Source organism: Phoenix dactylifera, chromosome 1 (assembly GCF_051530095.1).
Source record: "Phoenix dactylifera cultivar Ajwa chromosome 1, Ajwa_hap1_PhDact_Kaust_v1.1, whole genome shotgun sequence".
NCBI lineage: Eukaryota > Viridiplantae > Streptophyta > Magnoliopsida > Arecales > Arecaceae > Phoenix > Phoenix dactylifera.
The window spans coordinates 16,861,245-16,881,052 of NC_143190.1; the positions used below are offsets into that span (position 1 = coordinate 16,861,245).

General features: G+C 37.2%; 1 protein-coding gene across 4 annotated transcripts; it reads right to left on the reverse strand.

The window, feature by feature from the left end:
• Positions 1–1,823: 1,823 nt before the first annotated feature.
• Positions 1,824–19,549, reverse strand: LOC103714442 (nodulation receptor kinase-like). 4 transcript variants are annotated; one of them, XM_088721040.2, is made up of 13 exons: positions 19,261–19,549; positions 19,053–19,177; positions 17,656–17,806; positions 17,397–17,468; positions 17,203–17,274; positions 16,917–16,988; positions 16,646–16,824; positions 9,091–9,314; positions 8,539–8,665; positions 8,379–8,447; positions 6,988–7,177; positions 4,669–4,801; positions 1,824–2,470 (listed from the first exon to the last, which is right to left on the reverse strand). In XM_088721040.2, coding segments are annotated over exons 2-13 (1,626 nt in total). In that variant the 5' UTR covers positions 19,054–19,177; positions 19,261–19,549; the 3' UTR covers positions 1,824–2,134. The 4 variants fall into 4 exon arrangements, with proteins under 4 accessions (XP_088577166.1, XP_008799908.3, XP_089786598.1 ...); XM_008801686.6 differs by having other exon boundaries at positions 19,061–19,177; positions 19,261–19,542; XM_088721041.2 differs by lacking the exon at positions 1,824–2,470 and adding an exon at positions 2,508–4,388 and having other exon boundaries at positions 19,061–19,177; positions 19,261–19,544.
• Between the last annotated feature and the right edge of the window lie 259 nt (positions 19,550–19,808).

Below are 19,808 nucleotides of genomic sequence, written 5' to 3' on the forward strand. Positions count from 1 at the left end.
CTTACTACCTCGTGGATAATATGTCAACCTGTTTCTCTTCTCACCCTGAAACCTTTCCATGTTTTTTTTTCAAGGTAAGCCACATCTCTTCACTATCTCTATAAAACTCAACCCTCTCCAAAATTCAAAAAAAAAAAATTAATATTTTAAAATATATATATCTAAATATATTAGAAATTATCAGGAGAGAAAAAATTTAGGAAGTCCTGATCCTTTTAAGAATATTTCCCTCCATACATATAGAGAGAAAAATTTAAAATAAATTTCATCATTTTAGAAAGCTGTGTATATCTAAATACGTTAGGGATCACCATTTTGTCACTTTCAAAAATATTTCTCTCTACCCCAGTAGAGTAAAAAATAAAATTTGAAATAAATTTGGTGATTTTACGAAGTACTATATATCTAAATATATTAGAAATCATCATATATAGATTTTTTTTTTAGAAAGCCATATTTCTTTTGGGAATATTTTCCCCTATGCTACTAGACTTAAATACTCTTCTTAGTTTTTTTTTAAAAAAATTGAATTTACAATTATTTTATAAAGTCATTAACTAATTGATTGCATGTAGAAGTAAAAAATTGAAAAAAATAAAAATAAGTTCTTTTTTTTTTTGGGGGGGGGGGGGGCTCTTCTTACTTATTTCAGAAAAAAATTATCGTAAAAAAAAAATAAATTTTAGATTATTCTAAAAAAATATTAAATGGTTTAGAGTCCATGCACAAAAAAAAAACAAAAAAAAAAAATTTCTCCATGCACATAGAGGTAAAAAAATAAAAATAAATTTTATAATTTTAAGAAGCAACGTATATCTAATTATGTTAGAAATTGTCGCGCATAGGAAAAAAAAATTTAGGAAGCCATATTCCTTTCAAGAATATTTCCCCCAATGCATGTAGACTTAGTTCTTAAATTTTTTAGGAAAAAATCAAATATAGAGATATTTTAGAAAGCCATTAACTAATTCCATGCATGCAGAAAAAAATTTTCAAAAATATTTTAAATAAGCTCTAATTTGAGGGAGACTCTTCTTAATTATTCTAGAAAAAATATTGTAAGAAAAAATTGAATTTAGATTATTTTAGGAAAAAAATATTGGCCATTTAGAGTCTGTGCAAAAAAGAAAAACAAATTCAGAAATCTTTTTCTCCAATGCAAAGGTTAAAAAAATCAAAATAAATTTCATGATTTTAGGAAGCCAATTTTCCAATAAAGAATATTTCTCTCCACAAATTACTTATTCTTTTAATTATAACTTGATATTTATAATTTCATTATCTTTCTACACATTGCTCAAGTATCATACTTGCAATATCTTAATTGCATTGCTTATAGGCACTGTATTTTGGTTAATATTAGGATAACTATGAGCACTAATACAGTGGAACTTCTCTTTTAGCACTGATACACAACTGCAAACGCAATCTCGTTGGTTAGGTTTCTAGAACTTATTCTTCATTTTCGAAACACCTTTGTTTTCATTTTTACCATCAGTAAAGCTTCACAAACATATATACATAAAACATAGCAACAAAAAATACGCAAATAGCAAATTACTAAGCATGTTTTAACTGTTATGGCTCTTCTTTGAGTAAAAGACTATTATAACTTTTTAGAAAGGCTTAAAGAAAGGGAAAAATGGGTGCACTTATCAATTCCCACATAACTGTCTGTTGATTATTCCAATAGACTATAGCAGTACATGCCCCTACAATAACTATACATTCCCTTTCCCACGTTAGTGCTCTCAAAAAGTAGATAGCACAAATAGTCACACAAGTGGTTGTTAATTAAAAAGCAACAGGATGTAAATTTGGCATTTAGTAGCGAAAGATGGTTTGATGTAATTTTCTCAGAAAAGTGGCTAAAGCATTGATAGCCACAAATTGTTTATACATGTACTGGTGATAGAAAACCAACACAAGGATCATGCACTTCCCTGCAATTCCTTGTGCCTAAGATGCCCCACCAAGTTTTCCCCAAAAAAAATTAAGAGAGAGATGCCCCACCAACTACTTCTCATTTACCATAAATAAATACATGAAACTGAAAATGGTTTCACAACAATCTGTTTGTCTATAACTGAATTTTGTTTAGTGTTCCACCATTTGTCTGATGATCCATGCATAACTATCTGGGAAGTGGAGCAGCGATGGTTTGACAGTGAGTTGAAGATGGTTCAGTAGGTACTGAAGATGGAGCAAATATTTTCCTCTCCACTGAAAAGCGATTGGACCCTCCCATGCTTTCAATGGACCTCATATATTCCGAGGCATTGTTCTCAATTATCAATGCATCCTCCAGCTCCCGGACAATATCCACCATGCTGGGACGGTAGGATGAGAAGGGCTCGGTGCATGCTAATGCAGCCTCTACCACCCTCCACATTGCCTCTGAATGGTACTGACCCTTTATACTAGGATCTACAATTTCTTCAATCCTTGATTCCCTAATGAATAGTTTTGCCTAGATACAAATAATGCATCAGTTAGAACTGAGCTTTGCAAGGCAAGATTTAAGATGGAAGATTTCTGTGCTGTAAAATGAACTGCTATATTTGAATGGAAAACATTTTAACTGCCAAAATCAATTATTCATTTAACTAAAGAAAACACAAAGTGGTGATTGTCACATGAGATGTACCGTCCATTTCTTATAACTAGCTAAACATCTAAAGGAATCACGCAGAACATCATATCATGGAGCATTTAAAAATTAATGTATTTGTGAAGTATGGTTCTGAAAGATGTCCAGCATATCCAGGTGATAATGTAGGACATTCACCTCACAGACTATAGGTTGGACAAGATATGCAAGCAGAAGGGTGGGAGTACCTCAAATCCTAGTATGATATTGATGGACGATCATATCCGATATTTGCCTTGAAGTCAAGAGGAGAGATCATACACAATGACCACATACATCATGAACAAGACAATGTTGGGTCAAAGTAGAAGCATGTTGAGATGATATGTGGAAGGAGCTCAAGAGTTGAAGGTGAAGTCTAGGGCTAGGTAAGCTCAACTCAAGCTTGGTTAGGGATACGAATGACAAGAGATAAGACCCTAAGCTTTGTGAAAGCATTGATCAACAGAAAGATTGCTATATCAGTGATCTCAACAAAAAAGGCAAGATTGGCATAAATGGTGGAGCAACACAAGATTGAAAATGGGGGAGGGTAAGATGATGAAATGGTATGCAATTGGGTCAAAACATTGTCTCTGTGTGACAATGCGATTTCTAGTTCATGATGTTCACCACGGTGAACATGAACAAAAACAAATTCAGGTCATTTCTCCCAAGCATGGGAAAATAGAAACCTATGAAGGGCAGGTACAAGGAAAGAATTTCTACAAATTACTACATTCCCAGACTTCATTATGATTTCTGATATCCAAAAGGAGACTGCATGTCTTGTAAGAGTTGTGTAGGGAAACAATAACTAATGTCAATCATTTTTAAATTTGTGCTGCTTGTGTTTGCCAACCATCTTTGAATGAGTAGGATTTCTGTAAAAGGAGGAAGACACCAACTTTAAAAGCAAGTGTAGATCTGCAAGAAATCCATGTACAGTATAATTTTTGTCCTATCATCGTCTTGCCTGTCGGATTACAAGTTGTACAATGATAATTCTTGCTATCCAGCCAAAGATGCATATTTCAGACATGATGCATGTGCAAATAAAAATTGTCCACTTGCCACATGATTTTTTAGCACAGGAGAATCACATAGCTGAGATCTCTACTGCTAACCAGCAACATACTTGCAACCAAGGTTCGCCGTACCGGTATCGAACCCCGTACCGATGCCGTACTAGCATAGGCGTACCGAGTATCAGTACGGTATGGTATGCGGTACGCCAGGCGTACCGACACTAGCGTACCGATACCGGTACCCATCGGTACCGGTACGGTATGCCCAGTACCGGCTGGTACCGATCGGTACAGCATACCATGCTTGCAACAATAGAAAATAAACCATGTAATAAACTTTAAAATAAGTGTTTGTAACTTACTCTGAAAAAGTGTTAGAAAGTGATGATTATAATACATAAAAAGAATGACCACAAGTTAAAAAAAAAAAGAAGAAATCATGTCTTGTACCGAGTTCTAAAGAATGGGAAAATGGTGTTATAAAGGAAAAGGGATTGAAAAAGAATGTTTTCTTTATTTCTTAGAAAAAAATGAAAAGCATTTTCTAAGTGCAGATGCAAAATATATTTTAAGAAGGATGGTCCCGTGCACAAGATTCCTACCATTGTAGGGCTGAGGAGGATCAGATGTATGTAGCCTTACCCTCACATGTGGAGAGGTTGCTTCCTTATTTCAAACTAATGACCTCCAGTGTATAATGGAGCAACCTTATCGTTGCTCCAAGGCTCACCCTTAGATGCAAAAAACATTTATTAGGGCAAAGTTATTCATAATGTTTTCTTGCAAATGCATATTCTAGCAAAATTATTCCATCAGAAAATGCTAAGACAAAGCAATTCTTCACCGGTTGCCTAGCTAGGAAGGCTGCAACTGCCAAAACTTCATTGTTATCCGAAGAAAACTTATCTTTGTAGCAAGCTTTATAAACAGAAAGTTCAGATATTATGTTCAGAAAGGAGTATGCACTTTTTTTGGGGGGAGGAACAAGTATATAAAACTTGAAAACCATACCCATTCAACTAAGCTCCACTCATTGCGTGGCCTGTGTATATTTAGAGGCTCTCTTCCAGTTATAATTTCTAAAAGAACCACTCCAAAGCTGAAGACATCACTTTTGGTTGATAGCTGCTGGGTCGAATAATATCTGCAATAAAACAATGTGAACATTACAACTTGTATTTATATTTCCATCTTCCAATAATTTTCTGGTCACTGAACATGACAGGTTTAGGAGAATATAATAAAGCTTTTGGTTTCAGATTTGTTATAACTTTGTGTCTTGGTGGCCTAGCAATCATTCAGACTCAGAAGTTGCTTGATCACAACGCTAGAGTTTTGATCAGCTTGCTTCAAATTCTGTATCATCTTGCAATCAAACTCATGGGCTAAGCTGTAGTACACAGACCAACAGATGCTGCTTGGGAAAATGTTTTGGATATGGTTAAACATAATTCGAGCTTATTAGTGTGCAGCTGCAAGCAATGCAATTGCTTACCAGAGAGCTGAACTTGATTATGCAGCAGTATTTTAATAACTTAGATGACTCATAATAAAAAAAAATCCCAGAATTCAAGTACTCGAGACAACTGAGCATTCCATTTTTGAAACATAATCAAGACAAGAAAGTAGAAACTACTGTTGCAAAAGATTAGATGACAATTAAGATTGCCATCTGACTTATTAAATTTCAATTACTTTGATTTTCCAAACTTGGGTGCAGCAAGCGCCTTTCTCTACAGAGAGATACTGAGGTCAAAGAAGCTTGAGTTTTGAATGAATACAAAGAAGTTAAGCTTGACTTTTACAAAACAAATTGACTTGGAGCTTACAAAGAAAATACATAGATAACAGCAGCATTAACAACAAAATGCGAATGGAGAACACAAGAACACATGAATCTTTTTGAAAAGAACACATAGTTGGGACTCAAAGAAAGAAATTTTCCCATAAAGTGTCAACCACTTTCTTGATGGCTTAGGTACCAATGCTTGTAAAAACACATTCTCCCGAACTGTAGAACTTTCTTCAATGATAACAATAGGATCACTTCTTTACTTCAAGATAGGCAAATTATCATGCAAGGATAGCAGCATATAGTTATAGGCTTATAGCACTTTGCGAGTAAAGAATGTACCAGCCAATCCCTCTTCATCTAAAAGATGAAGGTTATTAGCCCATAAGAGGAGGCTGAGGGCCAGTGCAATCAATTTATCACCATCTTGTTACTCTCTTTTCAGTTTCAGTTTCAGTTTTTATCTAAAAGATATTAGTAAGTCAAAATGAACAAGTATTGAGAAAGCTTGCACAGTTAGTTTTTTAAAAAATTTTATGGATACCATTTGTGTTGGCAAAAGGCTTTGGACCAAGGTCCGCCGTACCGGTACCGGTCGGCGTACCGGTGGCAGCCCGGACCGGTCCGAACCGATCCCGTACCGGTCATTCAACAATAAACTACTGGTACCGAATTCCACGCTGATCCGGTACCGGTCTCAAGCCAGACCGGAACGTTCCGGCCTGTACCGGCCGATACAGACCAGTACGGCAGACCATGCTTTGGATATTTGAACGTCTTTGGAGGCTTTATAGAAATAGGTAGTTAAAGCCACATATGGAATTAACAGAACCAGATCTGCAGCTCCTAGCAAACTTCTCAGAGAGATTGTAATGCAATGAACATCTTGATACGGGAACTAGATTAGAGGGAACCAATGGAGCTGGAGCTATTGAAGTTTAAAGGAAACGGGCCAAACCAGGTCATGTTTAGTGGTCTGTTTTTTTTTGCATCTAGTTTGTGAAATCAAACATGCAATGAACCTTGTTTACTTAGGTGAGACCAGGCATATGGGTTAAGAGATCAACCCATATGATGGGACTTAAGCGAAAGTCATTTTCAGGTTGGAAAACCTATTTTAAGTTTTATAGAAGCCTCACAGAATCTTTGTTCAGTTGTCAAAAGAAGATTAGAAATTCAGTCTTGAACAAATGTAATATTGGATGTTCTTCTTGATAGTCACTCTTTTTGGCCCGAGTTAGGCCTTATAAAGTGTTACAGCAGTTGTTATACTCCTCGTAACCCGACGTCCAAAGTTTGAATCTTCTCCTTGTTGGAGAGAAAGCTTTAAGGTACAAACTCTTCTATGACTATACTTGATATACTTATCAGCTCCAGTTGACTTCAATATCAATCCACTATAAGATATCTCAAAACATGAGCAAGATACAAAATCAGAACATAAGAGTAACATCTAATGAGGGCTTAAGAATGTGAGTTAAAAAGAATATCTATAGAAAGTTTCTTTCAACCATCTAAGAAAAAATATATAAACTTACTCTGGATCCAGGTATCCAGCAGTTCCCCTCACTTCCAGAGAAGCACCACTGTCTCCCTCTTGTGGTGCATATTTAGAAAAGCCAAAATCGGCCACCTTGCCACACATGGTGTCATCTAAAAGAATGTTGCTTGACTTTACATCCCGGTGTATGATGCACCGTCCAGCAAAAGTGTGCAGATACATTAAGCCTGAATTATATTAGAAAATAAAACTAGATGTCAAACTATTTTTTACTTACCAATACAGAAAAGGATTTAAAAACCATCCATATATTAAAAGTTAAACAATTAAAGAACAAAACTTGCAAATACCAATTAAAGTTTCCAAAGGCTTGCCTGTTTGCCAGGTCTAGAGTGTACACATACAGTTGGTTTGAATATATATCTGTTCAGACAACTTGTGACCGTTAAGCAGTCTAAGAGAACATAATGGACAGCTTAATCATAAGAAATAAATGTTATTGAAGATTGACCTAGACACTGAAACACTATGCTGACTTAAACGAATATTATATAAAACCTAAAATATGAGTTAATTTGATCAAATTGTCATCTTTTTTTCATCTTTCTTTGATGAAAGGACAGGTTAACCCACCAGTTTATTAAGATAATAAGAAGTTCTGGGTAATCCTATTTTGGTGATTAAGAAACATGTGAATATTATCAATTTATCACAATTGGTAAATGAATCTACATTTACAACTGGCTAATAAACTAGCTGTCTGTACCGTACATGACATATACTTTATATCATAAAAAATTCCAAAGATGGACCATCAATAAATCATTGATTTTAATAGCTTCACCATAATAAATTTATGTAGGCACATATCCCATACCATATAGCAAAGAGATATTTCTTGAATTTTTCAGGAAGAGTAACATGAGCTAATTCATTCACCACCTCTAACACAAAAGAGTAGAAATGATTTTATGAGTTCATTTATCATAAGATGAACAGGAAGGCAACGAGAACGTTAAGATACAGTGAAGACTTGAAAGCAAATTTAAAATGAATAGAATGAACTTAAAGGATAAACCGGCAAAGAAATAATTGAGATGGCATGCCATGTGCAAGATAGGAAAGAGGTATGGACAAGGACAAGGCTTGATTCATGTTACTCAGATTTTTTTTTTGATTCTACTTTTATAATATTGAAAAGTATGAAAGAATTTTTTTTCTCAACATGAACTTATTCCTTCTGTCTTTCTACAGTTCAATTAAAAAAAGAAAAATATCAAAGGCAATATTAGATGTTTTGTGAATATCCAGCCAAAAATTATAACGGTATCTAGCAATTAGAAGTCAGCAAAATTTACAAGATTGACCTTCCACCGCCTATACCCAATATGATCAAGTAGAAAAGTAAATCAATAGGAGGATACTTACCTCGTGCAGCACCAAGAGCAATTGAGAGTCTGGTTGGCCAATCAAGAGCCTTTCTTTTGGCTGCCTCCCCTGTAAACAAAGAAAATCATGATTAAGAAAAAGAAAAATATAAGGAGAAGGCAAATTGAAGTTAAATAGTCCTTCATCAGAAGATAACTACCATAGAGACGATCTTGTAGTGAACCATTAGACATGAAGGGATAAACTAGAATTTGTTGATCATTTTCACAGCAGTATCCAAGAAGTGGGACCAAATTCTCATGCCGAATAGTCGAAAGAAGGTTTACCTGGGGAAAATGTCATAGCAAAGAATGCTTAGAGTAAGTGTGCTCTTTTGGTTAAGATATTGATTGCACAAAGTTGTCAGGAGGTAACTGAAAACCAAAACTCATTCAGGAAAGTAGAAAAAGCACTCATCATGACCACCATCCCATTAGGTAGTAGTGGTATAGGAATATAAAGCAATCAATATGGAACCTAGCAATGACAGACACTCCCAAGTTCCAAGACTCCTACTAATGCCAGATTTGGCTGATGCACCAAAAGCATGCACCTAAATTAAAGATGCTCGTATGTTCATAATAAGACTACATTGTATAGAACCCAAGAATAATATAAGCTTAACTCTCTGTAGTTAAAGAACGCAAAACTGTACCCCCCCCCAACCCAAAGTATACAACTAAAAGAAAGATGCTCTATAATTTTTTTTTACCTCATTATCAAACTCACGGGTTCCCTGAGTGGAGGTGGCTGATCGAACCTTTACTGCTACTTCTTGACCATGTGGCAGAGTACCACGGTACACAGCTCCAAATCCACCCTCTCCTATCAAGGTTTTGTAGTGGCATGTGGCATTATCAATATACTTAAGAGAGAACTGCTGTACCACAGGGCTTGAATGAGGGTCAAGAGTGCTGGACTCTGAGAAAACTGGATCTGCATGTATGAAGGTGTTTCACATAAAAAGAGAGCATCAATTTAAAAGCGATAAAATCATAAAACAGACCAACTAAATCTACAACCGACATGGTAACCAAGGGGTGCTTGAACATTGTAAAACATCCAGAGGGCTGTAATTCTAAAATATACTTGAAAGTATATTTAATTTGCATATACGAAAGTATGATATTAGGAAACAAAGAAAATGTCAAATCTTGGAAAAATGTAGATACCTACTCAAAAGTTGGAAAGGATCTGGGGATAGATGTGAAAGTGATTGATTTATTCATTGTTATCATAAAAACTTATTCAGTTGAGTCAGCTATGGAGCACAAGCATATGCAAGCAAATCTCCTCGGCAACAAGCTCTAAATAAGCAGCACCTAGATATGGCAAAGCAGAATGATGCAAGATTGTCCCTGAAAGGACTCAAACTATGGTAGAAAATGCATCAGAAAAGAGAAAAGATGTTATCGATCCTGACACTTTGGTAGCTCAGACATGCACAATGCACAAACACAGGGCCCCATGCTAGTCAACTCCTGCCAAAAGTCCATCATGAATGAATAAAATACTTTACAGCAAGCATCTTGGAAAGCAGCTGTTGCATAAGTTGATATCCTGGAGCATGTCTTGACTGGACATGGTGGCTGAGTAATCCCACATGTCATGAGCCGTCATGAACTTTTCTAGGCAAAGCCAAATAGAAGGAGCCATTCATCGTGATGTAATAGCCATGATATGGTTATCTACTATTGGCCACTGCACTCTTTGGATCACCATCCGGGGTAGGCTTGGGGTCTGTGCCATCAATATGGCCCCACATATCTCTACCATGAAGATACATCTTGAGAGTCATGGACCATGCTTAATAGTTAGTATGGTCCCTCCGACTTAACATCAAACCCTCCAATAACATCACTAACGCCATGATGCAACGAATGTTAACACTCAAAAAGAAGAAAGGAAGGCCAGACAATCACTAAGCACATGGTGAAGAAAGATGCTCAATAATGGCTTCAAAACAAAGGATCAGCTAGTGTATCAACAGTGGCTAAATTTGGAGGAATATGGCCTCAATATTATGCATACAAAGGTGGATGTAACAGCACAAAAGATGAGGGCTGAAATATGAGTGAGAACCAGCAACAAACGACAATTGATGTGCTAGCTGTAGTATAGCTGCAATACCACTCCAAACAATAGGTAAGCAGTGACTGAGAACACGTAGTGAGCGCGGTGTCAATTACATCAGATATAGCAGAAAGCAATGCTGCAGAAATATTACTAGAAACCACATAGAACCACATAAGGATAAGATCAAACAGTTGACATGCAACATAATGACAGCACCAGCAATTCAGCAACAAAGCAGCAACAGTGACATAACAACTACAGCAATAACAGATGAAAAAAAAAGGGACTGATCTGAGCACAAATAGATCTGTGCAAAGATGATTGATATGTTGGAAGTTTGGGGATGCTCTCTTGGTAGTTTCAAGACCGATCCAAGCACAGCTGGACTGATTCAATTTAATAAGATGATAGTGGTCTAATGTTGTCTAGGATGATTTTCATGGAGGCCCTGATACCATGATAGAAGAGCTAAACATATAAGAAAATTGAGTTACTCAACATGGAGCAAGAGCTCAAGATATATATACATATATGTCTATACATGCATACATACATAGAGAGAGAGAGAGAGAGAGAGAGAGAGAGAGAATGTGGTCACCCATCACCACCATGCCAAGCTGTACAAGAGAAATAAAAGATAACTATATATATAGATTAGGTCCAAGTTACACATGATGTAACTCTTACAGAGTCGCACCATTTTTTGGAATTGAATAATGAGGGTCCTACATCAATAATCTAAGCTACTGAATGTGATCTACGATCACTAACTGCTTATTTGCAAAAATCATATGATTTTGAGACCCTGAGCCTATGCATCAAGTGGTCAATTGTTTGTGTTATTTAAACCATTCAATTTTTGATCACTTGATACATAGGCTAGGAATCTCCAAATCATTAGTGTGTATACAGTTTAAAAATAATAGACCATATTCAATGACACAGATCAAGGTCCGCCGAACTAATACTAGGATCCGTACCGATTGGCAGACAACTCGGTATGGTACTGGTTCGTTACCGTACCGACACATGGTATGCTTGGGCGTACCAGTTCCGTACCGGCATGCCTATTTTTTTGAAATTTTTTAAGTTGATTTAATTGGTAATCAATTTTTTGAACATTTTCAATGATTTTAAGTCCAATTTGATACTTTTTGATATTTTTTAATATTTTTTGATGTTTCTATATTTCCGATTGAACCTGAATGAAGTATATGATTGTTTTAAAATGATGCAAAATATAAAATAATTAGTAAAATGCTGCATGCTACAAGAAACAATATGAAATATTCTCAATTCAAGTAGTAAGATAAAAAATATAAAATAATACAATCAATTACATATATTTAAAGTACAACATACATATTGATATCTAAAATCTCGTCGAGTGGCGATGCCTCTCGTAGATATCCAGATTATTAGCATAGTCGGAGACACATCAGCCTACCCCTCTAACCAAATGGTATTGTAGTCTTGTATGTTCATCCCATAAGGAACACGCTCTAGGTTATAAGCACTCTCGAATCTCTTGCTAAAACTCTGGCTCTGAAAGGTGTCCTCTATCCAATACACTGGCTAATAAAATAGCTGTGAAGGAGCACATTCGAATAAGCCGGCAGCAAAATTCAATTTGTAAGATGCTCCGAGCTGCACAGGATAGTAGCCACTAGAAGGTACCTCGAACGTACATATCCATATCCGTATCAGTATGGATCATAGGCTGCTTGTGGTTGTGGGTAATAGGATCCAGACTCGAAACTTGATACATCTAAAAATTCTACTCCACGTGCGAGATCATCTGCAAGCTGCATCATGTCTTTCTGAATGACCTCGAGGAGCCCGTCTCCTATATACAATTGAATCCTCGCGGGCTTCACCAAATCATGCACCATGATCTCTAGCTTGTGTAACATGCGTAAACTAGGACTCACCAGTGAATCGAAGACCACACTGTAGCATAAACGGTGGTCTCATATCCTCTCCTCTCTTTTTGGTCGGCAAATCCATGACTACTAGAACTACTACTCCTGGTCTCTTAATCTGAGTGAACTGGCTCTTCCTCCATATTCTCCATTGGGGCTGTAGGTACCTTTTGTTTTCTTTTTTTGGTGTATTGGGCAGCTGCCTTTTTTACTCTTCGTGCTACTCGCTGCTTTCTTACCCTTCGTGCCACTCGCTGCTTGCTTATCCTTTGTGCCACTTGCTGCCTGCTTATCCTTTGTGCCACTCTTTGTCTGCTTATCCTTTGTGCCTCTCTCTGCCTGGACATGTTGGAAGGATGTATATCGCCCTCCTGACCAAATTGATGTTGGGATCCCCGCACGCCGTAGAAAAATCAGAGATGCAGCGGAAGAGGCATGCGCGGATCCGTTCATCGCATGAACGTATTTTAAAACCGACGTTCGTAGATAGATTAGGATTAAAACTTTTTTATAAGATTAGGAAGATCAGATCTTTATCTTGTACGGATAGACGATCACCGCAAACTTTTAATCGTGGTATTTGTTGGAAGGTTCGCTTAAAGCCGTACACGTGTCCGGCCTCTATGGATATCCACACGAGGCAGAGAACCAATCCAAATGCCTGAATCTCCCCGGGGCGCTAGCTCCCTTGCAGAGATTTGTTTTGATGGTTGAAATTCTCTCTTTTGAATCAACTCTTGATTGCCTTAGAGAGGTGGAAGAAGGACTAGAAGGGGAGAACCAGATTCACCCTTCTTGCTACCTTTTTATTTTGGTGGAAGAAGGAATTAGATGGAGGCCACCAACACCCATTTTCTTTATTCCCTTATGGCTGGAAAGAGAGACCTTCTCTCTTGTATTTCATGGCACAAAAGAGGGATGAGGAGAGAGATATCACGGCTGAATGGAATAGCCTAAAATCCCTTAAGGGGTCCGCCCCTTATTTCCTCTCTTTGGGCGTGTGGAGCTCCTAAATTTTAGGAGCTCCATCCTTATCTCCAAGGAGGGGCGTACGCCCCTCCCTTTGTGCCGCACATAAGGAAAAAGAGAGGAGGGGCCCTCTTGTGTGCACTTAATCCTCCTCCAAGGAGGATTAGATGGCCCTTCTTTAAGTGAGTCCTAATCTAATTAGGTCTCCTTTAATTTATAAATCAATTTGGACTTATCCATAAGAGTCCTAATCCAATTAGGACCCAATTGGATCATGACTCAATTTGAACTCTTCAATCCTAATCTAATTAGGAGTCATCTTGATTTATTAAATCAAAATTAATTAGGACTTTAGGAATCCTAATCCAATTAGGACTCATTTAGTTTTAGTCCTAATCCAATTAGAACTTTAGAAATCCTAATCCAATTAGGATTCTAATAATTTGAAGTCCTAATCTAATTAGGACTCTAGGAGTCCTACTCCAAGTAGGACTCTTATTTAATAAGATCAAGCCCAATTAATTAAATCCAATTGATTCAATTAAATTGCAATCCAATTATAATTATTCCTTCTTCAACTCACTAACTCTTAGTAGGTTAATCAATTATCAATCAAATTGACAATCTTGAACTATTGTGATTCCAAATCATAATTCAACCATCGGATCGGTCAATACCTCTAATATGTGTGACCCCATAGGTTCTATTCTGTCTGGTAGTGAGATATATTGTGATCCCTATCACAATATCATTGAAACTCCTTTCAATGGGTTGGAACAATTCCAACTATTCTCATTCGGGTTCACTGATCATCAAGTGAATGCCTTTGAGTCTCACAATCCATCAATGACACCTAGTAGCATGTAGCGGCAACCCAGCAGAATGGAATGATGAACCTCTAAGTGCAGTTATCGTATGAGACAGTCCTTATATCGTAGATCCCTACAGGACGGAGGAATAACTCGTCAAACCCCATCATCTGTTATATATCAAGATTTATTCGACTTAAGTTCGAAAGTGGAAAACTCCTTTTCCACTGTACATACTATCCTGGCCGAGGTCTTATAAACTCAGTCTTATAAATCATATAGGATCACTTCTTATCTACCAAGATCGATAGATTCCATGTAGGTGCATACCCTACTCCTACAGTGAACCTACTGCATCCAATCTACACCACAAGAATCCATATGGCTGGAGACCATGTATACGTGCAGTCAAACTACAGCAACCTCACTATGAATAGCCGAAGCACCGCAAGTTAAAGAACTAGTCACACTACTGCAACATCAAGCAAGTCACTGACGAGTGGCTAGACATCCATGTGACTTCTTGTTTTTGGTCACACTTAGTCCTCTTGTTCTCTAACAAGCACCTGCACTATCACTTCAGTGTCCCTACACTGTGCACTTGAGACTCGTCCACCCAAAAGAAAAATGATTTGTACACTAATCTCATCGGATCAATCACCATCCTCGTGATGATCTATCGATCAGAAGCATTTAAGAATTAATCACCAATGACACATAGCTCAAATTCTCAACTCTTGAGGATATGCATCATCATCTTATTAATTTTTTGGACGATTCATAGACACATACACAATATGAATGAAAAAGATGTCCATTTATTATTCAATAATAATAAAGTCAAGTATAAAACTATATCTCAGAATTAATAATGTGTCAGCCAGATTGGCTTCTAGGGCATACATCTAACAGTCGACTGGGTAGTAATGGCCTCATCTAAGCATCTTTCGATCATATCTCTAAGAGGAGTCATATGGTGATCGCCTCTCCTATAGCTATGGCAGATCAGCTGGAAAGAGGCGTGGAATATTGCTCTCTGCCCATGGTCCTGCATCGACCCTAGCCTCGCTGACTACGAAACTGGCCAGTCATGGAGGCGATCCTTGCTCATCAAGCTACATATATTTTTCGAGCTCCGTGAGCATGCATTAAAGGATACTTATGTCTCAATTTTTTTCAAATTTAGACCTAGGCCACTGTGCGCGTGATCGCATCAAAACTTGAATAAATGGACATCAAATTTTGCTGGAGAGTAGCTTGCATGCTCCTAAATACACTTCTGATTTTATATTTTTTAATTTTATTTTTTATATATATATTTTAAAAAAGTATATATAATTTTAAAATTAAAAATTTTATGTCATCGTATAGATCATCTGTAGATCTATAACATATAGTAAAATCAAGGCCAAATAGAAAATTTTGGCATGAACTCTCTTTATTTTGCAAATTTCGAGCTATTTTTTCAAACAAAAAAAATAGAGAGAATGAGATAGGAGAGAAAAAGTACACCTTATTTAGGCTTGGATCTTTCTTCAATCGCACTGAATTAGTGTGATGTCGCAAATTGGAGGGAAGAAAAAGTTGGTGGAACTTCCAAAACAAACTACTGGAAAGGACAACACTTATTTTTAACAAAAAAAAGTAGAGAGGGAGTAGGCCCGGTTTCGAACCGGGTCGACTCAGCGCGAACCATCCGGTTCACACTGAGTTCAAATGGAGCCAGCCAGTTTCGAACGGTTCCGGCCGGTTCGGTCTGCTTCAGACCGGCCGATTCCGGTCGGTTCGGAACTCGTTCCGACCGGTTCGATGCCGGAAACGATTCCAATAGGCAAACCGATCCGGTTTTCCATCGGGTTGGGTCGGTATGGGCCGAACCAGGCGGTTCGGTCTAGTTCGGCCTACCCTGACATGGATTATCAATGTGGAATCCACATTGTTCAATTCAAAAAGGTTGTAACTCTATAAGAGTTACACCAGGCATAACTTGATCCTAATCTTTCTATATATACATACATACATAACATCAACTATCAATTAGTGGTACAACTCCTGGGTAAGGCAACTTTAAGCAAGAGAAGGACCTTTAATAAATCTAGAAGGGCATTTACCAGTATAAGATCAGGCAACCAGAGAGAAACACTCCAAGCTTCCCTTAGACTCGGAAAGATTCTAGACAAAATTGAAGATGAGATTTGATATAAGGGATTATGTTCATCTACCTACCAGTTCATGAAAAAAAAACATAAGCATGGGCAGGGAAATAGCATCATGCAATTATTTGTTATCATTCAGGCTGAAGTAATACCATACCCTTTTTCCCTTTGACATTTTCACACCATAAATTCTTATGCTACATTTCAGAACAACTGAAAATGACTAATAAAAGTTGAGAAAACCTGATAATCTTAATCTGAACATATCTTGCATCACCTTCTACAAGTTTCTTATTTGAGCTTGAATCGAAAAGGTGAAGTTTTGGTGAACATACTCTTTATAATTGGGAAACTTCGCTTATCAGGTTGGCGTGCACGTCTGTGGAAACAAGTGAAAAATATTCCAAGCACAAGAGTAAAGGCCACAGATCCTCCAGCAACAGTACTTATCAAGTAAACAGTTCGTTGAGAAGACTCTGGGTGACAATGATCTCGATCAGCACAGCTTTCAGAACTGACAATCATAGTTAAGAGGCATATGAGACAAAAAACAATATGTTGCCCTTTAATTTGCTGATATAACATAACTCTGGGTAGTTTGCATACCCTATAGTAAGATTCGCCGTCACTAAGGCAGGCGGGAGTTCACTGCTTAAGTGTCGGTTGCACCCGATATACCTAAAAATGGACAATTTAAATTGTTAAGCTGAACTCTTTTTGTTAAAAGACAATTTCCATAAACATAGTCCTTGTCTTACGTAAAAAAGGAAAACAGAGAAACATGATTCAATTCTTCTTCTCATTACAGTAATATAGACCTGGTTTAGTCATGGACCAAATTGCCATATTTGAGACAGAAAAATGAAGATAAAAGAATATGTCACCATCATACAGTTTTGATAAATGGTGGAGAGAGGCAAAAGATTCCGGAATGGACCCTGTGAAGTTATTGTTCTGCACATCCCTGCACGTAGAATGAACTATTGGATTCAGAGAAAAGAAAAAAAAAAGTCAAATATGATAGCTCCTCTAATTCTCAAAAAAAAAAAAAAAAAGATCTCGACAATCAAAAATAGTCAAACGTACAGCTCCTCTAATTCCGTTAGGTAACCAATGGCTGTAGGAAGTGGCCCTTGCAAACTCTTCGATGACAGATTCCTGAGTATATATGAGATTGTTTGCCATTTAGCATTCGGTAGTCAGAAACTAGAATGTAGCTTACAAAGTTCTAATGAAGAAGATGTAGAAACAGCATACATTACAATCAACAAATCTTAAGTGCAAGCAAAGTAGGAAAATGCGGTAATATGGAAGCATGAATCTGTGATGTGTAGGAGGCACTTACAGCTTAGTGATGACAATCATATTATTCCTCTTCTCGCAGGTCAAACCTTCCCAAGGAGAAGGCAAGCACGGGTCCCCATGCCATTTCTCCAGAATTTTGTTTCCTGGGTTTCTCACCAGCAACTGATTCCTCAACTCCTTCGTCGCATCCACTATAAAAATTTGTGCCAGTACATTAATTATTCAAATGGTTAGCAAGAAAAGCTAAGGTCAACTTTAGAAAGTGTCTTGTATCGAATTCCAGCATTTTACTTCTTAAATTTTCTTTATGAAATTATCATTGTTTTCAGATGCAATTCCTATCAACTTCCTATGCAAATGAGATTGTATCCACCGGCCTAATATGTACATACACCCTACACTAGCCACCAAATTCTATTCCATCACTGGCATACAAAATTTACAATACATTGTTTATGTGAATTTACTCAACAATTTTGTGAGCAAAACTTAATTCCAGTTTTCACAACCCTGATTGATCTCATAGTCTTTTCCTTTGTTGAGATGATAAAATGCTAACCTAATTAACAACATGGATCCTTCTACCAAAACTATCTCCCTCAAACAAGAAATGTAGCTCAATTATTCAGCTTTTGTCAGTAATGTCATTAATTTTTCTGAAAAAGGAAGACTATTAAATCCTGAAGTCCGTGTTCCCTGATCATTGCATGTTTTGAGCCATGAATGAGTTTTTGTTAACAAAAGATAATGTGCTCTTTTTTTTTTCTGAGAGCAAGAGAGAGAAAGAGTTAATGTTGGAACTATCTCGACAGAAAAAATTAAAAATGAATTAGCCAGTAGTTCACCAGTCTGTGGACTCCACGGCACAAACCCAATCTTCACGAAAACATATCCTGTAGAAAAAAAAGGCTACTCGCTGTACAGCAATGAAACAAAATTTACTATATGAAACCAATTCACAAGGTGATCGCAACCAATTAACCCTGGCCTCATAAACATACTAGCTAAATGCAAACCTTTTGATTTTCCTTATAATTTGCCATATCTATCCTCAGTAATCAGCAAAATTTAAGAATGATTACAAATGATTGTTACGCATCCAAAAGACAGCCAAGATATATCCTGATACCTTTTTGAATGCATCCAATGTTAATTGACATATCCTGAAATTCCTCAAGCATAATCTCTCATCAATTCATCAACCACTAACCTTTTTTATCCATGAAATTTTTTCAACATGCCCATAATTATGAACTTCTAGCCCTTATAAGAATCCAGCCCTACGCGGCTATAACTCAAAGAAGGCATAACCAAAACATTCAAATTCTCCAAGTTAGCTATCATCAATTTATCATAAATTCCAAAAAAAAAAAGAAAACATCTCAAACTTGGGAAACAAACAATAACATGTAAGCATGATCAAAAAGGAGTTGTAACTTTGTGACCTGGCCGGTCATCACCACAGGCTCGTTGAACCAGAACCAGGAGAAGAAAACAAGCGATCCTCGCAGCCATCTTATCTACAAAATCGCCATGGCCGGCTTCCCACCATAGCCCCAGCTCTGCGATAACAAAACAAACACTACACGATCAAAAACCCTCTTCGCGATACATTCCACAAAGCATCAGTTTTTCGGATTCAAACCCCCTTCGCCGCCGCCTCCGGGCTGCCGGAGATCACCGAAACAATCAGAGCAAGAAGCTCTTTCGATCTGCCTCGGTGTGGCTCCGATCGCCGTCGCTTTCCCTCGGTCGCCGGCCTAAGCTGCCGAAGGTCCACTCCAGAGGAAGAGACGAAAGAGTCTCTGTGGGTTAAGTCGCGGAGAAGTCTCTGGGGGTGATCGCATCTTAGCACCTGTCAACTGTTAAATTTCGGATCTTTATCAGTCAGGTGGTCAAAAACATAAAAGTTGGTGTTCGACGTACTTGAAGGAAAAGTTCCGTCTTTGACCAAAAAAAAGAGGGAAAAGTTCCGTGATAGAAGGTACGCACGGGACCTCTCGGCCCCCACTAATGCACAGGAAAAAATAACAAATTAAGTAAAAACCAATATATATAACAATAAATAAAAAAATAATATTAACTTAATTGTGCATATTGTTTTATGGTTCGATTGATCTACCAGCTCAACAGTGGATCTGATCCATTTCAAATTTCACAATATTACTCGATGCGATAGATTGTGGACTTTGC

Coding starts and splice junctions, on each gene's coding strand:
- LOC103714442 (XM_008801686.6), bottom strand. CDS start 19,130: ATGGCTGCGAGGATCGCTTGTTTTCTTCTCCTGGTTCTGGTTCAACGA. Junction 16,989..17,202: donor CTCCACCATTTATCAAAACT/GTATGATGGTGA, acceptor GTCCATTTTTAG/GTATATCGGGTGCAACCGAC. Junction 4,802..6,987: donor GCTGGATACCTGGATCCAGA/GTAAGTTTATAT, acceptor GTTTTATTGCAG/ATATTATTCGACCCAGCAGC.